At 37.2% G+C, this 22557-nt stretch overlaps 3 protein-coding genes across 12 annotated transcripts in view; 1 reads left to right on the forward strand and 2 right to left on the reverse strand.

The window, feature by feature from the left end:
- Positions 1-22557, forward strand: part of CASK (calcium/calmodulin dependent serine protein kinase) — a 204417-nt gene that overhangs the window by 90622 nt on the left and 91238 nt on the right. For all 10 annotated transcript variants that reach the window (XM_032678140.1, XM_032678141.1, XM_032678143.1 and 7 more), the window contains exons 4-5: positions 440-517; positions 1757-1829. In XM_032678140.1, the coding sequence (XP_032534031.1) occupies positions 440-517; positions 1757-1829 (151 nt within the window). The remainder of the gene's footprint in view (positions 1-439; positions 518-1756; positions 1830-22557) is intronic.
- Positions 6939-8051, reverse strand: GPR82 (G protein-coupled receptor 82). Its single transcript, XM_032678153.1, has one exon. The coding sequence runs from the start codon at positions 8019-8021 to the stop codon at positions 6978-6980; it is 1044 nt and encodes a 347-aa protein (XP_032534044.1). The 5' UTR covers positions 8022-8051; the 3' UTR covers positions 6939-6977.
- GPR34 (G protein-coupled receptor 34) lies at positions 16958-21927 on the reverse strand. The gene is made up of 2 exons (XM_032678152.1): positions 21730-21927; positions 16958-19930 (listed from the first exon to the last, which is right to left on the reverse strand). The coding sequence occupies exon 2, from the start codon at positions 19906-19908 to the stop codon at positions 18781-18783; it is 1128 nt and encodes a 375-aa protein (XP_032534043.1). The 5' UTR covers positions 19909-19930; positions 21730-21927; the 3' UTR covers positions 16958-18780.

Genomic DNA, 22557 nt, shown 5'->3' on the forward strand with positions numbered 1-22557 from the left:
ATTCAATTTGAGTAAGATTTTTTTGTTACTACAGTCATTATTATAGAATTGCACTGGTAGTTCTTATACAAACACACTTAACCAAATATCAGGCATTGAGTGTTAACTTGCAGAACCTTCTTGTACAGAGCATTGACTTCCTGCTGTCTTGCACACCTTGCTTAATGAGCAGTTTAGCAATAAAAGAGATGTTTGATATTGCCAGTGTTTTGACAGAATTGTTATATGATGTCAGGGACATAAAATGGTTAACCTGTGCCAAGCCATTTTCTATTAGATTAGCTATTAAACGCTCTTTTAGGGTGTAATGCACTGTACATGTATCCAGAGTATTTTATGTAAGATTTATGTAAATGGAGCAAATAGATCTTTTGGAGCATTTTTATGTAATTGATTATAGTTATCTATCTTAAGCATTTTTCCCTCTTTTTACCTGCAGTATGGATGGAGCAGACCTGTGTTTTGAAATTGTGAAGAGAGCAGATGCTGGATTTGTCTACAGCGAGGCTGTAGCCAGGTATGTATTATAATTTTAATTAATCCCACAGGATAAATAGAAAAGAATGGAATATACTGTTGTACAATCTGTTAGCTAAAAGTCAGACTGCTATAAGTAATCCTGTTTCCACACTCTAGATGTTTATTACAATAATTAGCATTTTGTCATTTACCAGTTATATATTTGAATGAGATTATTGAGTAAAACAGTATTTCAAATCCAATACTTGATTGTCTGTCTTTGCCTTTTTTGGATCTCTTATGATGTCATTAGGTGCCTTGCCTGACAAGTGTGAATTTTACTGGTCTTGCTAGATGGAGTTGTCTTTTCTTTTTCTGGCTTATGTATCGCTTTATTTATGGTCACTTCAACTTTTGAAACAACATGAGAGAGTCTATAAAACTGCAGAAGGATAATAAAAGCCAGTGTCCTAGTGGCATAGTTGTTGACGTCAAAGCCCACGAGGTTATTTTTTTACTTTTCTCCACACTGTAGATTTTTTAGTGCTGTAGAAACCAGATTGGAAGAGACATCAAGAGGTCTTTATGTCAACCTCCTGCTCAAGGCAGGGTCAGCTTGACATTTGAATCATGTTGTTCAAGACTTTGTCCAGTGGGTTCTAGAATACTTTCAAGGATGGAAACTCCACAGCCTCCCTGAGCAACTTGATTGCAGTGGATAGTTATGTTCCTAGAGAAAAACCTTCCCTTTAACCAGCTGGAGCCTCCAGAGGACAAGGGTTGCCTCCCTGAGCCCACAATAATGCTCTGTCTAATGCAGCACAAGATGCTCTTGGCTTTCTTGACTCTACTGTGGTCAGTGATCTCTTAGGACATCCTTTGGACACAGGGGAGAAAGAAATCAGTCTCCAATCTGCACCAAGAAAACCAAGATCTTGGTCCAGTACTTTTCCAGATAGATCAGGCACTTATTTCCTTTCTGTGTTTTGTTATTAAAAAAATGGACAGTCCTGACTTCCTTGTTATTTAAAGCAGAATTATTGATCATTTGAAACCTTACAAAAATACAGATTTTTCTTTTCTAATTTTCCTTGGCTTCAATCAGAATAATTCTCAAACTTTAACTTGTATTATTCACTATTATAAACACAAACTTCATACTACAGAACCCTGTATATTTGAGGTTAAGTTGGTTTGATTAGTTTTATATAATTAGACTCTTAGAACTTCGTTTGTTACATGTTTGTGGTAGTTTTTCCTGCAGGTTTGTCATGCATAACGTGTTTGTTTTTTTCAGTCATTACATGAGGCAGATATTGGAAGCTCTACGTTACTGTCATGATAATAATATAATTCACAGGGATGTGAAGGTAAGGGGGTTTAATTACTCTTTTTTTCTTCACCACAATAGTGTCAACTACTGAATTTCAATTTCTGTAATTTAGAGGAAGAGGGGAGCTCTAGAAAAGGAATCTCTATTTGCTGAGTGAATCTTTACTCTTATTGTCTCATGTAAGATTAAAGTTTTCTAATTTCATCAATATAGAACATTTAGGAGATCTGTACTCACAAATTACACGTGCATTTGATTACAACTTGCTTTGAAAGTCAGTTTAATTTCTAGTTTTTGAATATTCAAATGAAATCTGCTTGCATTTTTGTCTTGTTAGCAAAATGTGTATATAAATTAATTGCATAAATTAAACTGGAATTGGTAGTTCAAGGGCATCAATTTGACAGTATAATGACAGTCCTCATCCACGCTAAGATTTCAGAGAGATGCACATGCTTAAATGCTACAATATTGGTAGTATTATGTACTTTTTGCAGGCAGTCTTAAACATTTATTATTATGAAAACTTCTCTAATATAGACAAGTTTGTGAGGAGAAGTGCGGTGTTTTACAACAGCGTATGTACACTCTCGTTTTGATCTGGTGAATTTTGTACTATTTCTGTCAATATTTATGGAAGTAGTTTATCCCAAAGTATTTTAATGTAAGTAATGGGGAGTTTTAACTGAAGTGTGTTTGACAGTCTTCAATTTGAATATACGATTTCTTTGTTAATGTCACTCCCTAAAATAGTTATTCTCACTTCTCTGAGAGTTTGGTTTTATTCAAAGTGAGCCAAACACTGTAGGAAGTAATGAAAATTCTAACAAGCTCTGATGGTGCAGTTTGAGAAGTGAATCTTGGACTTTAGTGGGTAAGAGAAGATTCAAACTCCTCCAGGTGATCTGTGAGGGAAGAGAGTACAGATACTGGGCTGATGATTTTCATTTAAGGAGTCATTTGTTCTTGTGTACACAGACATTACAGACTTTCCCAACCTCTTACTCCTTTGCTTCTAGAATCAAGAAAATTATTGCATAATAGGCTTCTTAGTTTTTTAAAGTTTGGTATTTTAAAAGTAATTTCTTATGTCAAATTCAAAGGATGGCCTCGTAACTCATGGTAGAATGTCTCATCGTGTTCTGTCTTGAAGGTTTTGAATTCTTTTAATTGTTCATTTTTGATAGCACATAAGAATTTCTGAATTAACATCATCTTTTTGTTGCTGTGTCTTTCTGAAAACTCCACTTGGTTTCATTGGACCATGTGATTGAAAAAAAACAAATTTCAGTTTCAAGGCCCTCTGAGGGAGGCCCATTTTACTGTGTGTGAAGTGGGAATTTATTTTAGATTCTGAAAACCTCAGAATCACAGAGTTTTTTGAGATACTATCCTTAGAAATAACTCTGTTCAATTAGATTAGAAAAAATGTGTCAGTGTAAAGCAGTGTAAACCAACAGTGTTTCATGTTGGCAAAAGCAGTGCAGAACTACAGGGTTTGGGTGCAGAACACACTAAACTAACTGCAGTATCCCAGCTCTAGATGTCACTGTAGACAGTGTTTTGAAAGGAAGCAGACTAAATGACCAGTTTCCAAAATACCTGAATGGATGAAAGTGCATTTATAAAATCTGTAATGTTGATAAAGTCATACTGCTTTTTTTTTTCCTTTTAAGCTTTCTGTGAGTGTTATTTTGAACTGCAAAATATTTGATCATCATCTGATGCACAGGAAAATTTGCACCTTATAGCCCATGCGAGGATTAGGTGTCTTTTAGCCACTTTTGTGCTCACTTAGCTCCTGACTGATTTGGTAGAGCTAGACAAGAGTACTTCAGTTTGCTGTATTCTTGTGCCAGAAACTTCACCTGACTTCTCCAAATGCCAAGATGTACCAAAGCTTCTGGAGCACTGTGCAGCCTGTGACAAACTCCCATATGCTTCAGATTCACCTCTGATGAAAGAATCAAAACATGAAAACTTTCACAAGATGACCTGTAGTCACCTTGCTATGTCAGAAATACCCAAACGATGGCTTCCAAAAGTAGCAGCATTGAAAGGGAGGTTTTTTTCCAATACAGAATGTTATTGCACAGCAGTTTGTGAACAGAATAATCTTTATGTAAGAGAACAACAAAAGGGAAAGGGGAGTAATGTTGGTCTGAAATGAGATGTTTGTCTTTTCCTGTAAAACTCTTGCTGCGGTTTGAGTCTCATTTGTCGCTTGTTCATTTTTGCAATAACTGCAATGGATTGGTTTTTATCAGTGAAACATCAAGAGGTTTTGCAATCTTCTGTTAGACTGTATTGTGATGTTTATGTAGCATTTTCCATAGTTGCAGAAATCTTGTTATAAAGATACCTTTTAGTAAAACTGATACAGGAGTAATTTAATCACATCAAGAGCTTTAGTTGCTGGGATTTTCTCCTTAATTCTTTCCAAACACTCCAACTTGGTGCCATGATTTCCACGTAGTTTTGAGTATGTGTTTCTGATTAGCAAATTGATTGATGTGCAACTGGAGTTGGGGCAGGCTTGTCAGCGAAATGCAGACATCCAAAATTTTTACTGTAGGTTATCTTGGTAGGTATGAATGCTTGTTTGCAACATGGTCATGTAAATAGATGAAACCGCTTAAGCAAAATACACGAATTCTGCCTTCTCTGCTATTAAGATTCAGTTCAATATTTCTGTGACTGGGAGTAAAAACACTTTTTCCAGGGAATAGGACTAAACCTTATGCACTGTGCTGTGTGTCATGTACAAATCTGAGTTGGTCCGGGTGACTTGAGACTTGATCTGTGCAGAGATTTCAATGTTGATTTTTGCACTGTACAGAACTTAATTAACCATATGAATTCTGAGAGCACACACAGTTACCACTTCTGTCTTTCATTGCCTGAACTGCCTGTAGTTCAGCACTTCAGATCTTACCAGTAGTTTAACACTCTTACACTTCTACTTTTAGGCATATCTGGGAAACGAATAAAACTAGTGGATATGTATTTATGTATTTATAACTATATTCAACTACATAAAAAAATTACCAGAATAGAAGCTGTTCTGTAAGACCATCTTCTCTTTCCAATCTTTGAATATGCAAAACAAGTGTGGTAGTTTGGGCCTTCTCTCCTTTCTTCTTATAGTCTGGTTTACGTAAAAATCATAGGGAATACTGGGTAAATCTAGACCCTTCCTTGGCTACAAACTGGTCACCAAGGAAGGCCTAACCCAAACTACCACAACAAGAAATCTGTTGCATGTTGCTTTCCTTCTACTCTTTTCACTTAGAACTTCTTTTATGGTTTCTGGGAACATTCAGTAATGACTGGTGCTTCTTCTGTATTTTCAAGAAGTTATTAGATCCTTGAGATCCAGTAGAAACTTCTTGGTGAGGATTTTCTTACATATTAAATTGTTTAAAAGTTATTAAGACTGCAAAATGACTAACGGGGTGGAACTGAAGTGTCCTACCTGGCCGTGTTTTTTCTGAGGAGCTCTTCCTCATTCAATGCAGAAGTTAAGAGACTCCAAGAATAAAACTTTCAAGAATAAAGCTTTCAGTACCTTTTCTCAGTGTTTATTCAGGCAGTACACTTTGCTTCCTCTTTATGTCTAGTCCTCTGCTTCCTATCTCGGAGTCCCTCTGTTTTGTCCAGCCCCTTTCTTAGTGTACCTTTAGCTGTTTGCTGGGTGATCAGAAGCAGTTTTGCTGAGAATTATATTTATGCTGCTTGGCCTTCTTAGAGCTCAACATTTAATGCTTTCTGGTCAGTAGGTTTATATGTTTCAGTCATTTGCCCAGACAGTCAGAAAACATGTGTCTTCTGATTGATGAGCTGGCTACCCATGCAGCACATTGGAATGGGTTAACCAAGAAGTAGACAGGCACTTGGAGTCTTTAAACTGCTTTGCAAAGTGTGTGCTGTGCATATTTGCCTTAGGATTTTGTGTTCACTGCAATGGAAATGAGTATTTTTTGTTAAATGACTATGCAATTGAAAAGTCACCTTCTAACTTCTGATTTGGCCACAGGATGTCTAAGCAATGCAAGAAGTTTGTCATATCAGCTGTGTTACGCTGTAGTATTTTTCTGTCTCTCCCTCATGCCTTTCAAGTTTTCTGGGATTTTTCCTCCATGAACTATTCTCTCCAATGCTAGACCAATCTAGTACTCAATTTGTAGTTTCTTGAATTGCCTGTACTGCACAAAAGCTTTTCCACCATTTCAAACAAGAAAAACTTTGATGCAATTAAAAAATTTAAGGAGACATAATCTCGAACAGACTACATGGGAAAAAAGCAAGGCGTGTATCATTTTTTGGCACTTCGTAGAAATGTTGGAGTGAGATCTTACTAAGAGCCTATCACAATGTTATATTTGATTAGTAGTTCCCAAAGTTTTGTTCATTTTATTGCCTTTCTGATAAGTGCTGGAGAGCAAGTGGTTGTTACTAGAAGGGTTGGAGAAAGAGTGATTTCAACCTATGCTGCCATCAACAGCTCTGTGTTAAGAGAAACAACCACAGTCAGCCACGTGCTGAGGCATCCTAACAAGTGCAGCTACATTCCCTATAAAATATAATTAAGAAAGGGCAGAAGTTTGGGGTTCTGAGTTTGTATCTGTGCAAATTATAAGGGTGCTTTGGTAGTGAACATATTTGCTCACCCAGACTTGCAGCTGCTGGTCTAAAACCAGTCTTGTCAGTGGCACTGAGCATCTGGAGGACTTACACTGCTCCATTCAGTCTTGCTGTAGTTACTTGGCCATCAGCTGTGGTTCAGCCATTCCAGGGCAAATGTCTATGCTTTGTTCAGCCTTTTTTGTGAAGGAAACGTGTGTCCAAAACCTGGGGCTTTTTTTGATGATGGGCAAGAACTGAGTCCTCAACTTCAACCTAGTTTCTGCCTTCTTCCTTGATTTTTTAGGTAAAAATGCTGTCAATAGGTGAAACATAAAATATATTTTCATTTCATGAATGGATGGGTATTACACAGTTCACTGTACAGATTGCTTGGATTCATTTGGATATACACATTGAATTTATTATGGCTAATATTAATGTAGCAAGCAAGATGATTTGAAAAAAATACAATATGTTATTATTTTATTTGAATATTTATCACTTCATATCAAAACATGGCCATAGGTAGTTAAAATCAGTTTATTGATAGTTATAGTTACTAAAATCTTTCCATATTCCTTCCCATTTCAGTGAAAATATCAACGTCACGTTTTTGATGTTCTGGTGTGGATTTTGTAAACAGGCCATAAAGACTTTTCTTAAATGTTTTATCTAACAGAAGGGTTATAACTGGATCTAAACTGCTTTTAGCAGCAGCAAGGCAAGTAAGGAAATTTTTAATTTCCACTAAGTAGTTTAACCTTGGGCAGTCATTATGTCTAAGCAGTATGTAAAAAAGAGGCCTAAAAATATGGTACGGAAGAAAGCAGACAGTTAATATCATCTGGATGACAAGAATGTTTCTTTTCACTTTACTGTAAATTAGATGTTTTTCTGCAATACAGCTATTTTTTTGTATGTTATTCAGGTGTCTGGTAAGAGAATAGTATGACCGCAAAACTGTCATAAAAGACACAAAAAAACATGCAGTGGCAACAGAACCTGCAATCATTGCAGTAAATTCACTAGCTTCTACCTGGATGTTGTAGCAGCTGGGAAAGTATTCCAAAGCCCTTGCCTGGACATCATATGTTATAGCTGTTACTGTTATGCAGAGCACAGTAAGCCATATACCCATGCACAAATATTTAGCAAATTTTGGCTGACGAAACGCTTGAAGCAAACATCTGGAGAGGTTTTCATTAACTGCTTGGGAGTACTGTGTGTCACAGTTCTTCCTCAGCGTCGCATACTGGCTCAGAGCAATTGAGCACAGGATGATAATGGTCACATACATGCAGACGTGCATGACCAGAGTCCCGAGGTGATGTGCTATCCTGCATTCCAAGGACTCGTAGCTCCAGCGCTTCCCTCCTGCAAAGTAGGCAGCCAGGAAGGGCATTGTGCTGCATACAAACAGATTTGCAGTCACAAGGTTTGCCAGGTAAATGTATTGTGTTCTCCTTGTGGGCACTTTCCTTGAAAATATCCAGGCAGCGAGAATGTTTCCGAAGCTTCCAGCAGGGAATAGGCAGGAGTAGATGACAGGTAGAGCTACAGTGGTAGCTGACGATGGCTGAAGAAAACATGTTGAATTGTTCATTTATGCCAGTGTATCTTGAATGAATGGTCAGAGCTGAAAAACAATTAAAAAATTATTCTTCTGTAATGTTCATTTAACATCTCTTTTATTCCTTGCTCATATCTCAGCTGTTTCTGTTTCTCCCCTGCTTTTCAGTGTTCCTAACAGCTGTTTGATGCTGTTACCATCTTGAGTTTGTGTGAGGTTGCAGTTTGAGTGTTCTCTTCCACTGAGATTTTGTGAAGAAAAGTTGGCTGATGTTAAACCCCTAAGATTTTATGTGCATAGAATCTAGCAAAATAAATTAGGAACTGAAGGTTCAGACTAGGATCTGGCAATAACTTCTGCGATCTTGGTTTATTTCTCATCCTGCTGGAACATATGTAACCTAATTTGGAAACCATTTAAAACCATTTAAAGTTTACATAAGCAAATTAAATGCGAAGTATTACTTTGCAGAAATGCAGAGGAGCGTCCAATACCTCCATTTAAGTACAAATTAGACTCAGTATGATGTAGGAATCTGGCTAAATGCATTTATTTTGGGCTCAAGTCTGTATCTAATCTTGTTTTATCAAAGCTCCAATATTAGATATACATTTAGTCTATATTTGTAAACATATAAAATGGTTGTCGAAAACTGCAATATATTTATTTTTTCCAAGATCAGTTTTCAATCTTTTCTCAATTTTCAAACTGAAAATAAGAAATCAAAGCTCTATACAATGGCTGTGTATAAAAACTAGTATTTCAACTTACTAACCTGTACTGGAAAGCTTTTACTTTTGTATGCATACATACATTTTAGTGCAGTGTATCCTAGTTAGCTTTTACTTAATATAAAATCATATGGAACAAATTAAGAGATTACAAACTTACAGTCAGATAATAATTTTTTATAGACAACTGTAAGCAAATGAACTCAGATGCTAAAGAGGATTCTGTGTAGGTATGATAAAAAGCCCAGATGCTAAGTTTAAAACTCTGCTGTAGGCAGTGTTTGACAACTTGCAAATTAAACTTAAATTAAAAAATTAACTTTCCTGGCTGTTGCAGTTTAGTATGCACTGAGTTCATGTCTTGTTGAACCAAAATGTTTATGACGAGTTAAATTCACAAAACAATTACTGAATGTACTCATTTAAAAGTCTAATGATAATTTTTGTGTCAATGACCAAATTTTGTCGGGTAAAACAAAGTAGTAGTTTGAAGCTTACCTGTGCAAACTGCAGGCACTTTCCTTTGCTGAGAGGAAATATTTCTGTCTGATGGCTGTTCTGTCTCCACTGCTGCAATGAAAACGGTGACACTTGAATCTGGAAAGTACAGCTAAGAACAATATCTCTCTGACATAAGTAGGTTTTCAGAGTGTGCACTTTTCTTTCACAATGTCAGAAAGCAGCTGGGCATTTAAAGTTCAGACAAGATGATACTGTCTGTACAAAAAACTTAAAAATTTCCATTAGGGAAATGACAAAAAATGAGATGGTGTGGGAGAGTGATTGTTACAGTCCTTTGGGGTCATGTTGGTAAGGCACAGAAACATCTTGCAATCCTTATATAGTGCTTTCCTCTTTTTGGGGGCTGGAGGGATTCTCTTTAGGACTGCCCACTTTCCAGTGTGAATAAAAAAAAAAGTTGCTATTTTATATGTGAAAACTTGTCTTTTCAATGACATTTAACAGTTTTTCAGCTCCAGGAGCTACCACAAAGCTGACTGTCTGTTCCTGAAGCCCACATACAATATTTTTGTGTCAGTGTATGTCCAGACATGAGTGACCAAATGAGTGACAGGAGCACATCTCTCCTGTCTAGTCAGGAGATGGATTGTGGGGAAGCAACTTTCAGCTGATGCATCCTAGGCATCAGTCAGACTCATTGTCCAAAAAATACAGTGTTTTATACAAATCATCCAGAAGTGTGCACAGGACCATTTCCTTCCTCCACAGGATGATAGGTTTGATCACAAATCAGTCAAACTCTGTTTAGGTCTGCAAAAGTTGAGACCTGTGAATTTTCTTCTGTCTGATGCATCTGTGGTTGTATAGCTTTTCAACAGCTATAAATAAATTTCTTATGAGAACAGAAGAGATACTAAAATTGCAGAAGTTTTTATACTGTAAGGTTCTTGTTTTGCTAGTTTTGCTTTATGTTGAAACATACACTGTAAGAATTCATCTCAGTGATCTATTATCAGTTTTATTGTTCAGTCTCATTAATTTTTTTACTAAAATGATGGACATGTATGCTGGCTTCCTATTTAGAATGCATAGCTGAACTCATTTATAATTAAATTTACTTGCTATGGAGTATTAGTAATTAGGTTGTAATGCTGTAATTAATTTACATGTACTTTAAGTTTTGTTCTTGTTAGATTTAATTATACCTTTTGGGTTTTTCTCCACGTTTGAATGTATATTAAAATTTACTCTAACAGAAAGGGTCTTGTATTTCTCAAATGTTTAATAGTCTCTTACATAGTCTTAGAAGTCCTTGTTATTGTGATGTTCCATTGAGGTTTAGTTACAAGAACACATATCCTGAAGTTTTGCTATGAGTGTGTGAACCATTCTCATAAGCAGGGGTTTTTTAATTGTTGTTGTTGTTATTATTATTATTTGGTTGGTTATTGACTGTTGCCTGTGGTACTTATAATTCAATGACAATAACTTATGCTTTAGGAAGAGATAATGCTACATTTTTTTTCTGATTATTGTATGATAATAGATTATTATAGTGAAGTCATTGGACCTCATTTTGGGATGGATTACTGAGATCAGTAGCAAAGGAATGGAATAAGTTTTTAAAAAAACCCAAACACCTAACGGAGAAAAACAGTAACAGTTGATTCTAAGCTGTAGTAAGCATCTTCCTTATTCTTTTAGTGGACTATTTGCACTCACCTAACTTCTAAAAGATGTATTTTATCTAAAATATATGAAGGTACTCAAATGGTACAAGTGCTTCTTTTATGCGATTCACTCTTAACTTCTTCATAATTATCCTCATGTGCGTCATTTGTATCAATTATTTATATTTTCTGTACTTTCAAATCATGATAACTCTTAATTTATACGTTACTGGATTTTATATGCCAGTAGGCACCGTATGTTGCATTTTGTCATTGTATGCAGAAAACTTGTTTTCTGGCCCTAAAAACACCAAACCCAGGAAATTCTCAGGGGTGAAATTCGTCGACTTCAGCAAGGCTTTGACACTGTCTCTCACAACATCCTCACAGGCAAACTGAGGAGTTGTGGACTGGATGAGTGAACAGTGGTGGATCGAGAACTGGTAGAACAGCAGATCCCAGAGGTTTTTAATCAGTGGCACAGGGTGTAGTTGGAGGCCTGTCACTAGTGGTGTCCCCCAAGGTTCAATACTGGGCCCAGGATTGTTTAACTTACTCATCAATGACGGATGAAGTGGGAGGTGTCTCCTCAGCAAGTTTGTTGATGACACAAAGCTAGAGGAGTGGCCGATACCCCAGAGGGCTGTGCAGCCGTTCAGAAAGACCTCGACAGGCTGGAGAGATGGGCAGAGAAGAACTCTCTGAAATTCAACAAAGGCAAGTGCAGGGCCCTGCAGCTGGAGAAAAATAACCCCAGGTACCAGGACAGGCTGAGGGCTGACCTGTTAGAAAGCAGCTCTGTGGAGAAGGACTTGGGAGTCCTGGTGGACAACAAGCTGTTTCCAGGAGCCAGCAGCGTGTCCAGGGGACCAAGAAGGCCAATGGGATCCTGGGCTGCATTAGGAAGAGCATTGCCAGCAGGTCAGGGAGGTGATCCTGCCCCTCTGCTCGACCCTGGTGAGGATCACCTGGAGTTGTGTCCAGCTCTGGGCTCCTCAGCACAAGAGAGACATGGAGATCCTGGAGCAGGTCCAGCAGAGGGTGCCAAAGATGATCAAGGGACTGGAGCACCTCAGTAATGAGGAGAGGCTGAGGGAGCTGGGCCTGTTTAGCCTTGAGAAGACATGACTGAGAGGTGAACCCATCAATGTACACAAGTATCTGAAGGGAGGTGTCAGAGCATGGAGCAAGCTCAGTCCAGCAACAGGACAAGAGGCAAAGAGCAGAAACTGATGCCCAGGAAGTTCCACCTGAACATGAGGAAGAACTGCTTTACTGTGCAGTGACGGAGCACTGGAACAGATTGCCCAGAGAGGTTATGGAGTCTCCCTCCCTGGAATATTTCCTAATGGGAGATATTCCAGACTCATCTGGATACAATCCTGTGCCATGTGCTCTGGGATGACCCTGCTTGAGCAGGGAGGTTGGACCAGATGAAACCCACTGTGGTTCCTTCCAATGTGACCCATTCTGTGAAAGGTGTTTCAATTGGCCATTTATAACCCATACCTATCATGTCACATGTTATAACCAGTTCCTGCTGTACAGCTGAGTATGGAATATGTTAGCAGCAGTTGCTCCTTGTGGGATGGAAGGAGGCAGCAGCTTGGTTACTTCTGGCCTCTGTAGCAGTCCAGGTGCCTGTACTGTAGAAGGCCCAAGATCCACTGTATTGCGTTTAATACCAAGATAGGTCTCTTAAGGTGCACTGGCTACTATACAAGTCCAATCCATGTCTTCTTTTCAGAAAAATCATTTACCAAGTAGCTTGCCTAGGACTTTGACTCTTGGTGCTTAGTTTTGATGGGAATTTTTTTTTTTCCTTAAACATTCAAACTGAAAGGTATTTTTGACTGCATAAACTCTTTAAGACAGATGCACTGCACAATAACCATTTCCAGTTGGACACTTGTATCAGGAGAGTTGTTGTAGAGCACCATGATTCCCCTCTACCTGCTTCTCAGCTTGTCATGTAGGGGTGACCCAGTGTGTGCGCAGCACTTTTGTTGTCATGATTTAATGAGGATTTTCTCCATAATCAGTATATGTATTTAATACTGTAAGAAGTGCTTATCAAAGCGAAATCGTCTAAGCTCATGTTTAAATCTGCTCGAGCTGAGCATTGTGCTGAATCAGTGAAGATAAAAATATTGGGTAGATTTAACATAGGTCTCTGTTTGGTGTTCACCGATAATTTATTTTCACCAGTTTTTAAAACTTCCCTTGTGGTTCAGCAAAACAGACCTCAAATGAAAGTTCCCATGTTGTTTGCTGAATTATAAGTGTGTGCAGTGCAGCTCTGTGGTGTCTTTAAGGATATAGAAATGGGGATATGTTGCATTCACAGTTTCAATTCCTTGGTTGTCGTACAATGTGCAGAGTTAAGTGTTTCACAGGGTCCGGGTAATTGTTTTACCTGGACAGGCAAAACACAAGCCAAGCAACGTCTTTTAGTATGGAAAACTTAGCTTGAGGATGACAATACTAATAAAAATAATCTTCCAACTTATACTTCAGGTCTTTAATGTTACTGTCATTGTACATCTCCCAGATGTACATCTCCCAGAGGTCTTTACAACTATATTTGCTTATAAAAAAAGCACTGTGTATTGCTCATGAAATTGGTTTTTAACATGAAAACTGTGTTGATCATCAGAGACAAATAGGAAGCTTTCTCTGTTGTTCTGCACCATACTGTAATTTATGGTTTTTCAATTTAAATATGTTTGTGTATAACAGCTGTTTGGGTTTTCCAGGTTCTTCTTAAGCTTCTGTGAAAATGCAAAAGTAATAAAGCAAAAATAAAAATCTAAAACACTGCAGTAAAAGCAAAACTGATACTTTAAAAGGTGGCTTCTTATGGCTGCTATCGCGGTTTAAGCTAAAACCAACCAGCACAGCTGCAAAAGTCATTCCTTACTGATAAAGAACACTTCTGTACCCTCTGACAAAAATGATCCTGTCTTTTCTTCAGAGTTTTAATTTGTTGTTGACCATGTTTGTGTTTTCATCTTTACCTAGTGAGAATTTTTGCATAAGGAATAGCAAGTATATTTTTGATTTTAAAGCGCAGTCACTTATATCTGTGGTTTGAGAGTTCTGTGAAGAAGTTGGCTTTGTTTTATAATAGGTGCAGAGGTATACTACTTACTGTATGCAAACTTAAAGGAAGCAAGACTTACCATTTACTCCTCATTTTGTTTCTCACTTTGCAGTACAACAGTAGAAAATTATTCATTTCTCTGCAACTGATGTTCTTATTTCTGCATTTCCCACTCTAACTGTGCAGTTAGTGTTAAGGCTTTTTCCAGCTTCATCCCTTACCCCCAGTTTTCATGGGGACAGACAAATCAATTATTTTGATAACACAACATGGAAAGATTTGATTGATTTACTTCCCTCACAAAATGGCTTAACTCTCACAATGTCTGTTGAACAACAACTCTTCACAGAGTTTTCCTACCAATCCACTCTACGATCAGTGAACAGTGTGACAGCTTTTTAGCATTTTCTCAGTTCTCTTGGATTCCACAGAGCCCTCAGTAGCTGGGATTTTGTCTAAGGGATGGAAAAAAGGCTGGCAGAAGGTTTGCAGTGCTACAGAAAATACATTTTGGATTGGTGGAACATTATCAACCTTTCTTTTTCTCTGTACGCTTTGTACAACACATCTCCCTCCTCTCTGTCCTGGTTCTGTACATGCTGTCAGAAAGCATTAAACTAAAGCTTCTGTATGTGAACTTCCCAGTTCCAGGAATAATGTAATTCTTGCTTGTTTATCAGTGATGTAAGTTGCACTCCTCTTTTATGGTTTCACTGACTGATGTTGTGAGGGAAGTAATTCAAATAAATTTTCCTATGTTTTGCTATCAAAATGATGGATAATTGTATGCCCTCATGAAAAACACCATTTTGCAGGTTAAAACCATAATTACAGTTAATTTCAGTGTGAAAATGAAACTTGAAGTTGTGGTTTAACCCTGATAGACAGGTAAGCCCCACACAGCCACTCGCTCACTCCCCCTCACTGGGATGGGAAAGAGAATCAGGAGGGTAAAGGTGCGAAAACTTGTTTGTGACTTTTGCCTCTTCCCCCCCTCGTTCTTGTGGCTGCTCTGCTGCATAACAGACCACTCCTTCTGGTGCTCCCTCCTCTCCTTCTGACACACTCTGGTCAAATCTGCCGTTATCTCAAACCCTTTGAGCCCCGCGTTGGGTGCCAGAGAGGGTTGTTGTGGTTTCATCCCGGTAGGCACCTACACCCCATGCAGATGCTTGCTTGCTTTCTCTCCCCTGGGCTGAGAGGGGGAACTGGTAGGGTAAAAGTGAGAAAACTCATGGTTTGTGATAAAGAGAGTGTAATGAGTTTAAAGACAAAGAAAAAAAAAAAAGAGATATAAGAAACCAAGAAAAACAAGTGATAGAAGGAATCTCCAAATGCTCACACCCAGCTGACCAATGCCCAGTGAATTCCTGAGAAATGGCAGCCCTGGCAAACTTCCTGCTTGGCTTTTGTTGCTGAGCCTGACACCAGGTACTCTGGGATGTCTCTGTGGTCAGTAGGGCTCAGCTGTCCCAGCAGTGTCCTCTCCCAGCTCCTTGTGCACCCCCTGTGTCCTCTCTGGTGGGTGTTCTGAGAGGCGAAGTCCTTGATATTGTGCAAGTGCTGCTTAGCAATAGCTAAATAGTTATTAACACTATTTTGATCAAACCCAGGCCACAGCCAGTACCAACTACTGTGAAGAAATCTATCCCAGCCAAATCTATCTTTACCCCAGCCAAAACCAGCACAGCTGTTCACTCAAACCAGGTACACTTTAACACATTTATGATTCAAGTTATAAACTTGTGTCTAGTAAACAGTGTAGTTCCTTTGCTTATGTTTTCCATTTTTTTTAAGGAATATGTGTAACACAACATAGCTATTAATGTATATGTCAACTCTAAAAGGTAAATAAGTAGCTAGGCAGCATATATACCTTATATACATTTTCTAACTAGTATTTATGCTAATGAAGAATATGGACCCATTTTTGCATACTAAAAAAAGAGATGACATTCTGATACAGCAAATGAAATTCAAAGATGTGTTGGAGATTTCAATAAAAAGGAAAACAAGATTTTGTGCAGATTATGAGATGTGCATTGAGTTAGGCTTTAATTACAAAAAGAAGAATAAATAGAATTATTTTCATATTGAAATTCACATGAAGACTCGGGAAATTGCTGTAGTTGGCCCTGACAATTCTTAGGAAGCACTGCTAAGAGGAGAAGGAAGACACGCTATGAAGTGACTAATTATATGGTCATTTGACATGTCACAGTGTAACTTTGAGCAGATCTCCCAGGTTATATCAGTACCATTTGCTCTTCAGTAATATGGTTTTGCAAAGCCTGGCATGTTACCCTCAAGTTTGTGAAAATTGATTGCAGAAAAAAATATGTAAGGATTATGTTTTTTAAAAACAGTAAAGATACCTGCTTTTGTTTTTTGGTCAGTAGTAATTGCTTTCTGTATGACAGTGCAGTCTAGTTTCACATCCCTTTCTGAGCCATCTGATACATCTGGTCTTTAACATCTTGAAGCACTGATTTATGTAGTTGCGGAAATCCAAAAGGTTTTCACTTGTCTGGTTGCTTTTTGGGGTTGTTTCTTTGTTCTAACTGCTACTCTGTGGAGATCATGAAGTCATAACTGTTTCCCTCTTCTGTGCCATATCTGCTCTTATAGACTTTCTTATGGACCTACCCCCTTCCCTATTTCCATTTCTGAGCTGTAGAGTTGATTTATTTAATGCAGCCTGGATTTGCAGCATCAAACCCCTGTACTATTACTTGATCTTCTGAAGATACCTAAGTCTGATTTTGCAATGGTACTGTGTCCATGAGTTGAAGTCCTTGTAAATGAAAATTCTGGTTTAAATTGAGTGCTTTGTTCAAAAGAATTTTAGAATTCATATTTTGTTCAAGTTGCACCATGTCATTTGTGTGTGTCCTGTTCTGTGTTCCCCAGCCCACACCCTCACCCCAGTCCGCTGGTCACTGTCATCAGTCAGCTGCTCACAGAATAACTACAGACAAAGAATGATGAGATAATATATGAATCTTGTGAAATTATGGTTTATAAACTCTATTAGACTTACCAAAGTTGATGTAACTATGTACAACTGCAGTATTGCATAGGAGAATTGCACTGTACAAACAGAGAACCAAGAGAAGCATACATATCATAGGATGACAAGATAATAGGTAAAAGATGATGAAATGCAATTATTGTGAGAGTCAGAAATTATTGTACAAATACCTTCATTGTATGCTGAAGTGCTTAAGAAAAAACACAGTTACCATTGTACCTTTACAAAATTACATGTTTATAGGAATCTTTCTTTTGGAGATTAAGAAATCCCACAATTTTTTATTAAAAAAAAAAGAAAACAAAATAGACTGGCTAGTCATTGTAATTGGTTTAACATGTTTATACTCATTTTCACCAAATCTAAGTTATTTAAAATCACATCAAAATTAAATCAAGTTTATATCTAGCAGAGATGAAGTCTTATATTTAGTTTGTTCAGTAAGAGTATTATGAATAACTTCTGTAAAACCAGAATAGTATAATGAATTAGTAAAAATCCACGTTTGGGCACAGATTTGACATTAAAAGTCATGTGATCCATTAGAGAAGTTACTGGTAGTCATAATAAAACCAACTTCTTTACACCTGCTTACTTGAGCAATATTGTTTGTATGTGTCAAGATAATAAATCCTTATTTTATGGATGCCTGCACTTCATTCACCTCTCCGTCCTGTTACACCAGACGTTTAAGTTGTTCATGACATAACTGCTGCTTTAGTCATCTTTGGGCCAGAAAACCCCCACCTTCAGCTCCCTGTTTTTTAAAAAAAATGTTGCACTTTGGGATTTGTTTGTGCCTAAATACATAAGCCTGTTTAGTTTTAATCTGAGAGTCCAGCTGTATCTGTGGGGCATTGCTGTTACATTGCTGTTCACACAGCATCAGCAGTTACCAACATTATTTTAATCACAAGCGTGCAGCTGAAATGTGTGGCTTTAGAAATCTGCAAGTAGAACAGTGACTGAGCCAGGTTGCCCTCTGTGCTCAGTTCTCTGAGTTTATGTGCCTTGCTGAACTACTTTGTGTAGCTGCAGCCACCAAATTTGTCAGAGTTTGAAGGAAATCTTAGGTAATTGAAAATACCTCCATGTCATCTCTCCTTCATTAATTTCTCATTTTCTGAAAGCATTGCTTGCTTTTCCTTACGTGTTCGACCTTGACATTCATTGAACTGTTGAAAATATAATAAGGGTTTTAGGAGGCTTGAATATTTTAATTTTGCTGTTTAATAAAACTAAGTGTATCTTCTGTAATTATAACTGAATTAATGGCTGTTGTATTCTTCACCTCATTTTCAAGCCACATATGCTGCCAAATTCTAAAATATTTTCTTCAATAAAATACATTTATAGATGTAGTCAAAATACTGATCTCTTTGAAACCTATTAAAACAGAGAATTATATAAAATCTGTAATGGTTTATATAGATCTTTCAAATAGGACACAATTTACTTTTTGCAAAATTCATCTATTATTTACATACACAAGTTACTAATATTAATCTATACATACAAGATTCCTTATACAGCCCCTTCATGGAAATCTCCTTAAAGAGTTAGTGTTCTAGTTTAGTCCAACAGAGGATGTCCGAGAACTTCCTAATTTGTTTTCATGGATAAACAAAAGCGAAATACTTCTGAAAAGTAACTTCTCATTTTCACAACCAGAAGCAAGACTTCTCATTTTGTGACCAGGAAGAAAGAGGCAGGATTAGTAGCTGTACAGTTTAGCATTTTGTGATCTGCAGTCGATGTCCTGGAGCAATGGAGAGAAATCCATTCATCCAAACAATCAAACCACAAACTTCTTCCTTGAATAACTTGAGTGGGGAGTGATAGTAGATAATCTCTCCTGTGTATATTGTCCAAGTTTTATGTCTGAAGTGCTTTCTGTATTTAGGCTTGACTCCCCATGAATTTTTCTGCAAATAAGTTGGAATACAGCCTTACGGACGCTTCTGGACATGAGGAAATACATGACTGGGTCTAGGCAGCTGTTAAATGATGAAAATATGAGCATCACCTCGTTGCATTTGTGAATGATCTCCTTCCAATAACAGGAGGGGGTTTGTAACTGTGATGTAATGTAGACAAACCGGAACATGTGATAAGGAACAAAACAGACGGTGAAAATGATGAGTACAATGAAGGAATTTCTTGCTGTCGTCGTGTATTTTCCTGCGTTGGGAAAATTTGATCTTCTCCTCGAAATTTCCAGAAGGTTCTTGGCGATTTTAATGTACGAAAGGATCAAGAGGAAAAAAACTATCCAAAAAATTAGTACTGTGATGTAATTTAAAATCGCTTCTGTCTTTGCTTTCTGTTTACTTCGGTAATGAAAGCACAGAGTAGAATTGCTGTCCTCACTCTTAAAGAAAGATGGTGCAACTACTACTGTAAATCCTGTTAGTGCAATTGCCCACACGACGCAACAAATCTGAATACTTCGTGTCGGAGTTAACATTTTAGGACGCTTCACAGACTTAGTTATTTTTATATAACGATCTAGACTGATTAGTCCCAACAGTACTATGCTAATATACATGTTCATGTAAAACAGAGTTCCTACAATCTTGCATAAAATCCGTCCAAACATCCAAATGTTTTTGTTGGCGTGATGGAGTATTCGGAGGGGAAGACAGAAGATCAGCAGAAGGTCTGCAACAGCCACGTTTAGCAAGTAAACTTGGATAGAATTCCTTTTCTGATGAATGCACAGGAAGGCAAACAGGGCTGTAATATTTCCAGCCAATCCAACAACAAAAATTATAGAATAAAAAACTATCAAAGTGAGTGACAATGAGTTGTCGTCTAAAGAACAACTGTCATTTTGAATTTCTGAGGCATTTATGGCCATGTTGGTTTGATTATTCCAGATGGTTTTGTGTGTCAGTGAATCAGCTGAAGCTGCACCCATCATTTGTGAGAGTTTTTTAGCTGTTCTGTAAAGAAACAAAGAGAAATTTTAAGAATTAGATCTCCATAGGATCATCTTCTTGTGTCTGTTTGCTTCATTGCATACAGTCTAAACATAAAAGGCAGTAACTAAAGGAAGTAAATATGCCAAAGTGTTGCTGTAGCTGAGTAGAAGGACTGCCAGATATCATGATACAATGTAAATCTAGAATAATCTGTAGGCAAGAACAGAGTATAGAGTGCTCAATCAGATAACTGGGGTTGTAATGGCATCTTTATTAATGTCTTGTGTTGTTTTAAAAATCAACTATTAAGTTTTGCTGCAAATTCAAGAAATCTTTTTTTTTTTTTGGTTTAGCTGCAAGTACAAATAGGTTTTTTACGTTTAGTTTTTAGGATTAGTCTTTCTAAGAAAACTTTTTAAGATACAAGGACAGGTAAGTATAGCTAAGTGAAGTATTCTCGGTGTTGATACAAAGTACATAGAAATATATTAAAACAAGTCTAAACTCACTGGTGTTAGTTTTAAATAAGTACCCAGGATCTCTCACATGCAAGTCAATAGTTTTCAATTGGATAAGCAGTTGTGAATTAATATTTCTTTGGCTATGTAATCTGTTATAACACCATGAACCAGTACTATTACAGTAGCTTGTCTTTAATAATCAATATCTTCATATAAATTTAAGTGTTTTTTTCCTTTTCTTGACTGTTCACAAATCAGTATTACACAAATAAACTAGTATTAACTGGGAATTACATTAATGCAATAACAGATCATTTTCAAGTCTTCCTTGTTTTCATTGTTTTCCTTGTTTTCATTTCAAAGTTTTTAATTTCACTGAGCTTATTGCTGACCAGGAAGGTACAATCTGGAAGATAAAAGTCAGTTTTCACCAAGGAAGGAAAACCAAAAAAGTGTGTGGTTAGAACAGAGTTCACTAAGCCGTTTAGAGAGATGGTTTAGACTGATTTGTAATAATACAATTTTTTTCTTCAACTTGTTTGTCATAGCAACAAAAGACTCCATAAAAAAGTTTCTTTAGAATTTTATTTTTTTACAGAGGAAAGGGTTTTTTCCCCCTAATCTCACAAAAATTTCAGAAGTGGTTTTGGTTCTCTGAACTTTGTTGTCTGGCAATTGTTACAAAAAAAAAACCCAAACAAACCAACAAGAAAACTCTGCTAAATACATAACCTGAAAATAGGTTTTAGGCTAAGTCTGTGTCTAGGCTATGCAATTTGCATACTAGGTCTTAAAAATGCAAATTTTTAAGCTACAGCAGTGAAATTGGCAACACTTCAGGTAAAATTCTTAGGAAGACCTAATGTACATACAGGATCTGAACTACTGAGAGGACAGTCTGAAGTATTTTAACATCCCGTGTTATCTGACCATACAATTGCATTAGACTTGTAGAGTATGTTAGCAGTTTCAAAAATAGCTGTTTTCGTATTTGCCGTTTGATATTATCAGGGCAAGAAGTAATTTTAAAAGGCCAGTTTTAAAACGTGATGCTTTCAAATACATCTTGAAGCCTCTCTACTGCTATGATTTCTTGTTTGTAGCTTTCCTATAGAAATGCTTGACATCACGATTTGCATAAGCAGTGACAAGTTTAGATCAATAAGAAAGAGAAGTGTCTATTACACTGGATACATTGGAAACATAACTTTTCACTGTCATAAGTTGTGTCACTCATAAGCAAGCAGCATGTTAAAATGAAGCTCTATTTAAGAAAGGGTCAGTGGCACCTTTGCAGTTAAGAGAGACTTCAATAGAAATTTGTTTTACTGCAGCTTAAGTATAAAAGAAGGCACTTACCATTTATGTGTTAAGAACTTCTGCTGACTTTCAAAACTGTTGGTGAAGACTGGGAGGAGTAACATGCAGGTCCTCTTATTAGAAAGCTTCTCTATGAAAGTGATGAACATCAGCTGACACGGTACAACTGGCAACAAGGGGAAGTTTAACTAGTGTTGCAACTGGATTTTTTTTTTTTAAAAAAGACATTTTTAACAAGCAAAACTCGGTTTATCTGGGCTTTGCTGGGAGAGGTTCTATAATAAAATCTTCTCAGAGTTTCACTCTGAATTGGAGATCTTAATTTTTTTCTCAGGAGCTTTGTTTCTGGTGAGCACTGTCGGTGGCTTTTTGGATGATAATGATGTTGGTACAACCTGCTGTCTCAGCACTGTCATGGAAGTAGTGTCACTTTTTCAACTGTAGGATAAAGATAGATCAACAATACAGTGAAATGGTACATTTTGCTTTTGTTGGTGTGGTTCTCCCATCTACCTTGCTCCTTGCCTGGAGCTGGCAATTCGAGGTTGATCTTTTCACTGAAAATGATAGCAATGAGAGAATATTAAAGTACCTAAAATGTGCAGCTTAACCATTTCAGTAAGGCAGAAGTGAAATACAATGTGCAGCAATAATACCACCTGGTAATACTGTTTTGAATAGGGTGTAAGGAATTGAAAATTACGTTTATAAACTGGACATTTAAAAGTGGATTCTAGAAGACCTGACATAGGGAGGCCTAAATTTAATGAAGATCTCAAGAACATTGTCTTGAAGGTGTTCGCTCTCATACAATTGAAACTGTTTTAAAAGAAGACGTGGGTGGTTACAGATGATGACTTTACAGGT

The sequence above is a fragment of the Chiroxiphia lanceolata genome, chromosome 2 (genome assembly GCF_009829145.1).
Source record: "Chiroxiphia lanceolata isolate bChiLan1 chromosome 2, bChiLan1.pri, whole genome shotgun sequence".
NCBI classification, from domain to species: Eukaryota; Metazoa; Chordata; class Aves; order Passeriformes; family Pipridae; genus Chiroxiphia; species Chiroxiphia lanceolata.

Coding starts and splice junctions, on each gene's coding strand:
- GPR82 (XM_032678153.1), bottom strand. CDS start 8,021: ATGAACAATTCAACATGTTTTCTTCAGCCATCGTCAGCTACCACTGTA.
- GPR34 (XM_032678152.1), bottom strand. CDS start 19,908: ATGATGGGTGCAGCTTCAGCTGATTCACTGACACACAAAACCATCTGG.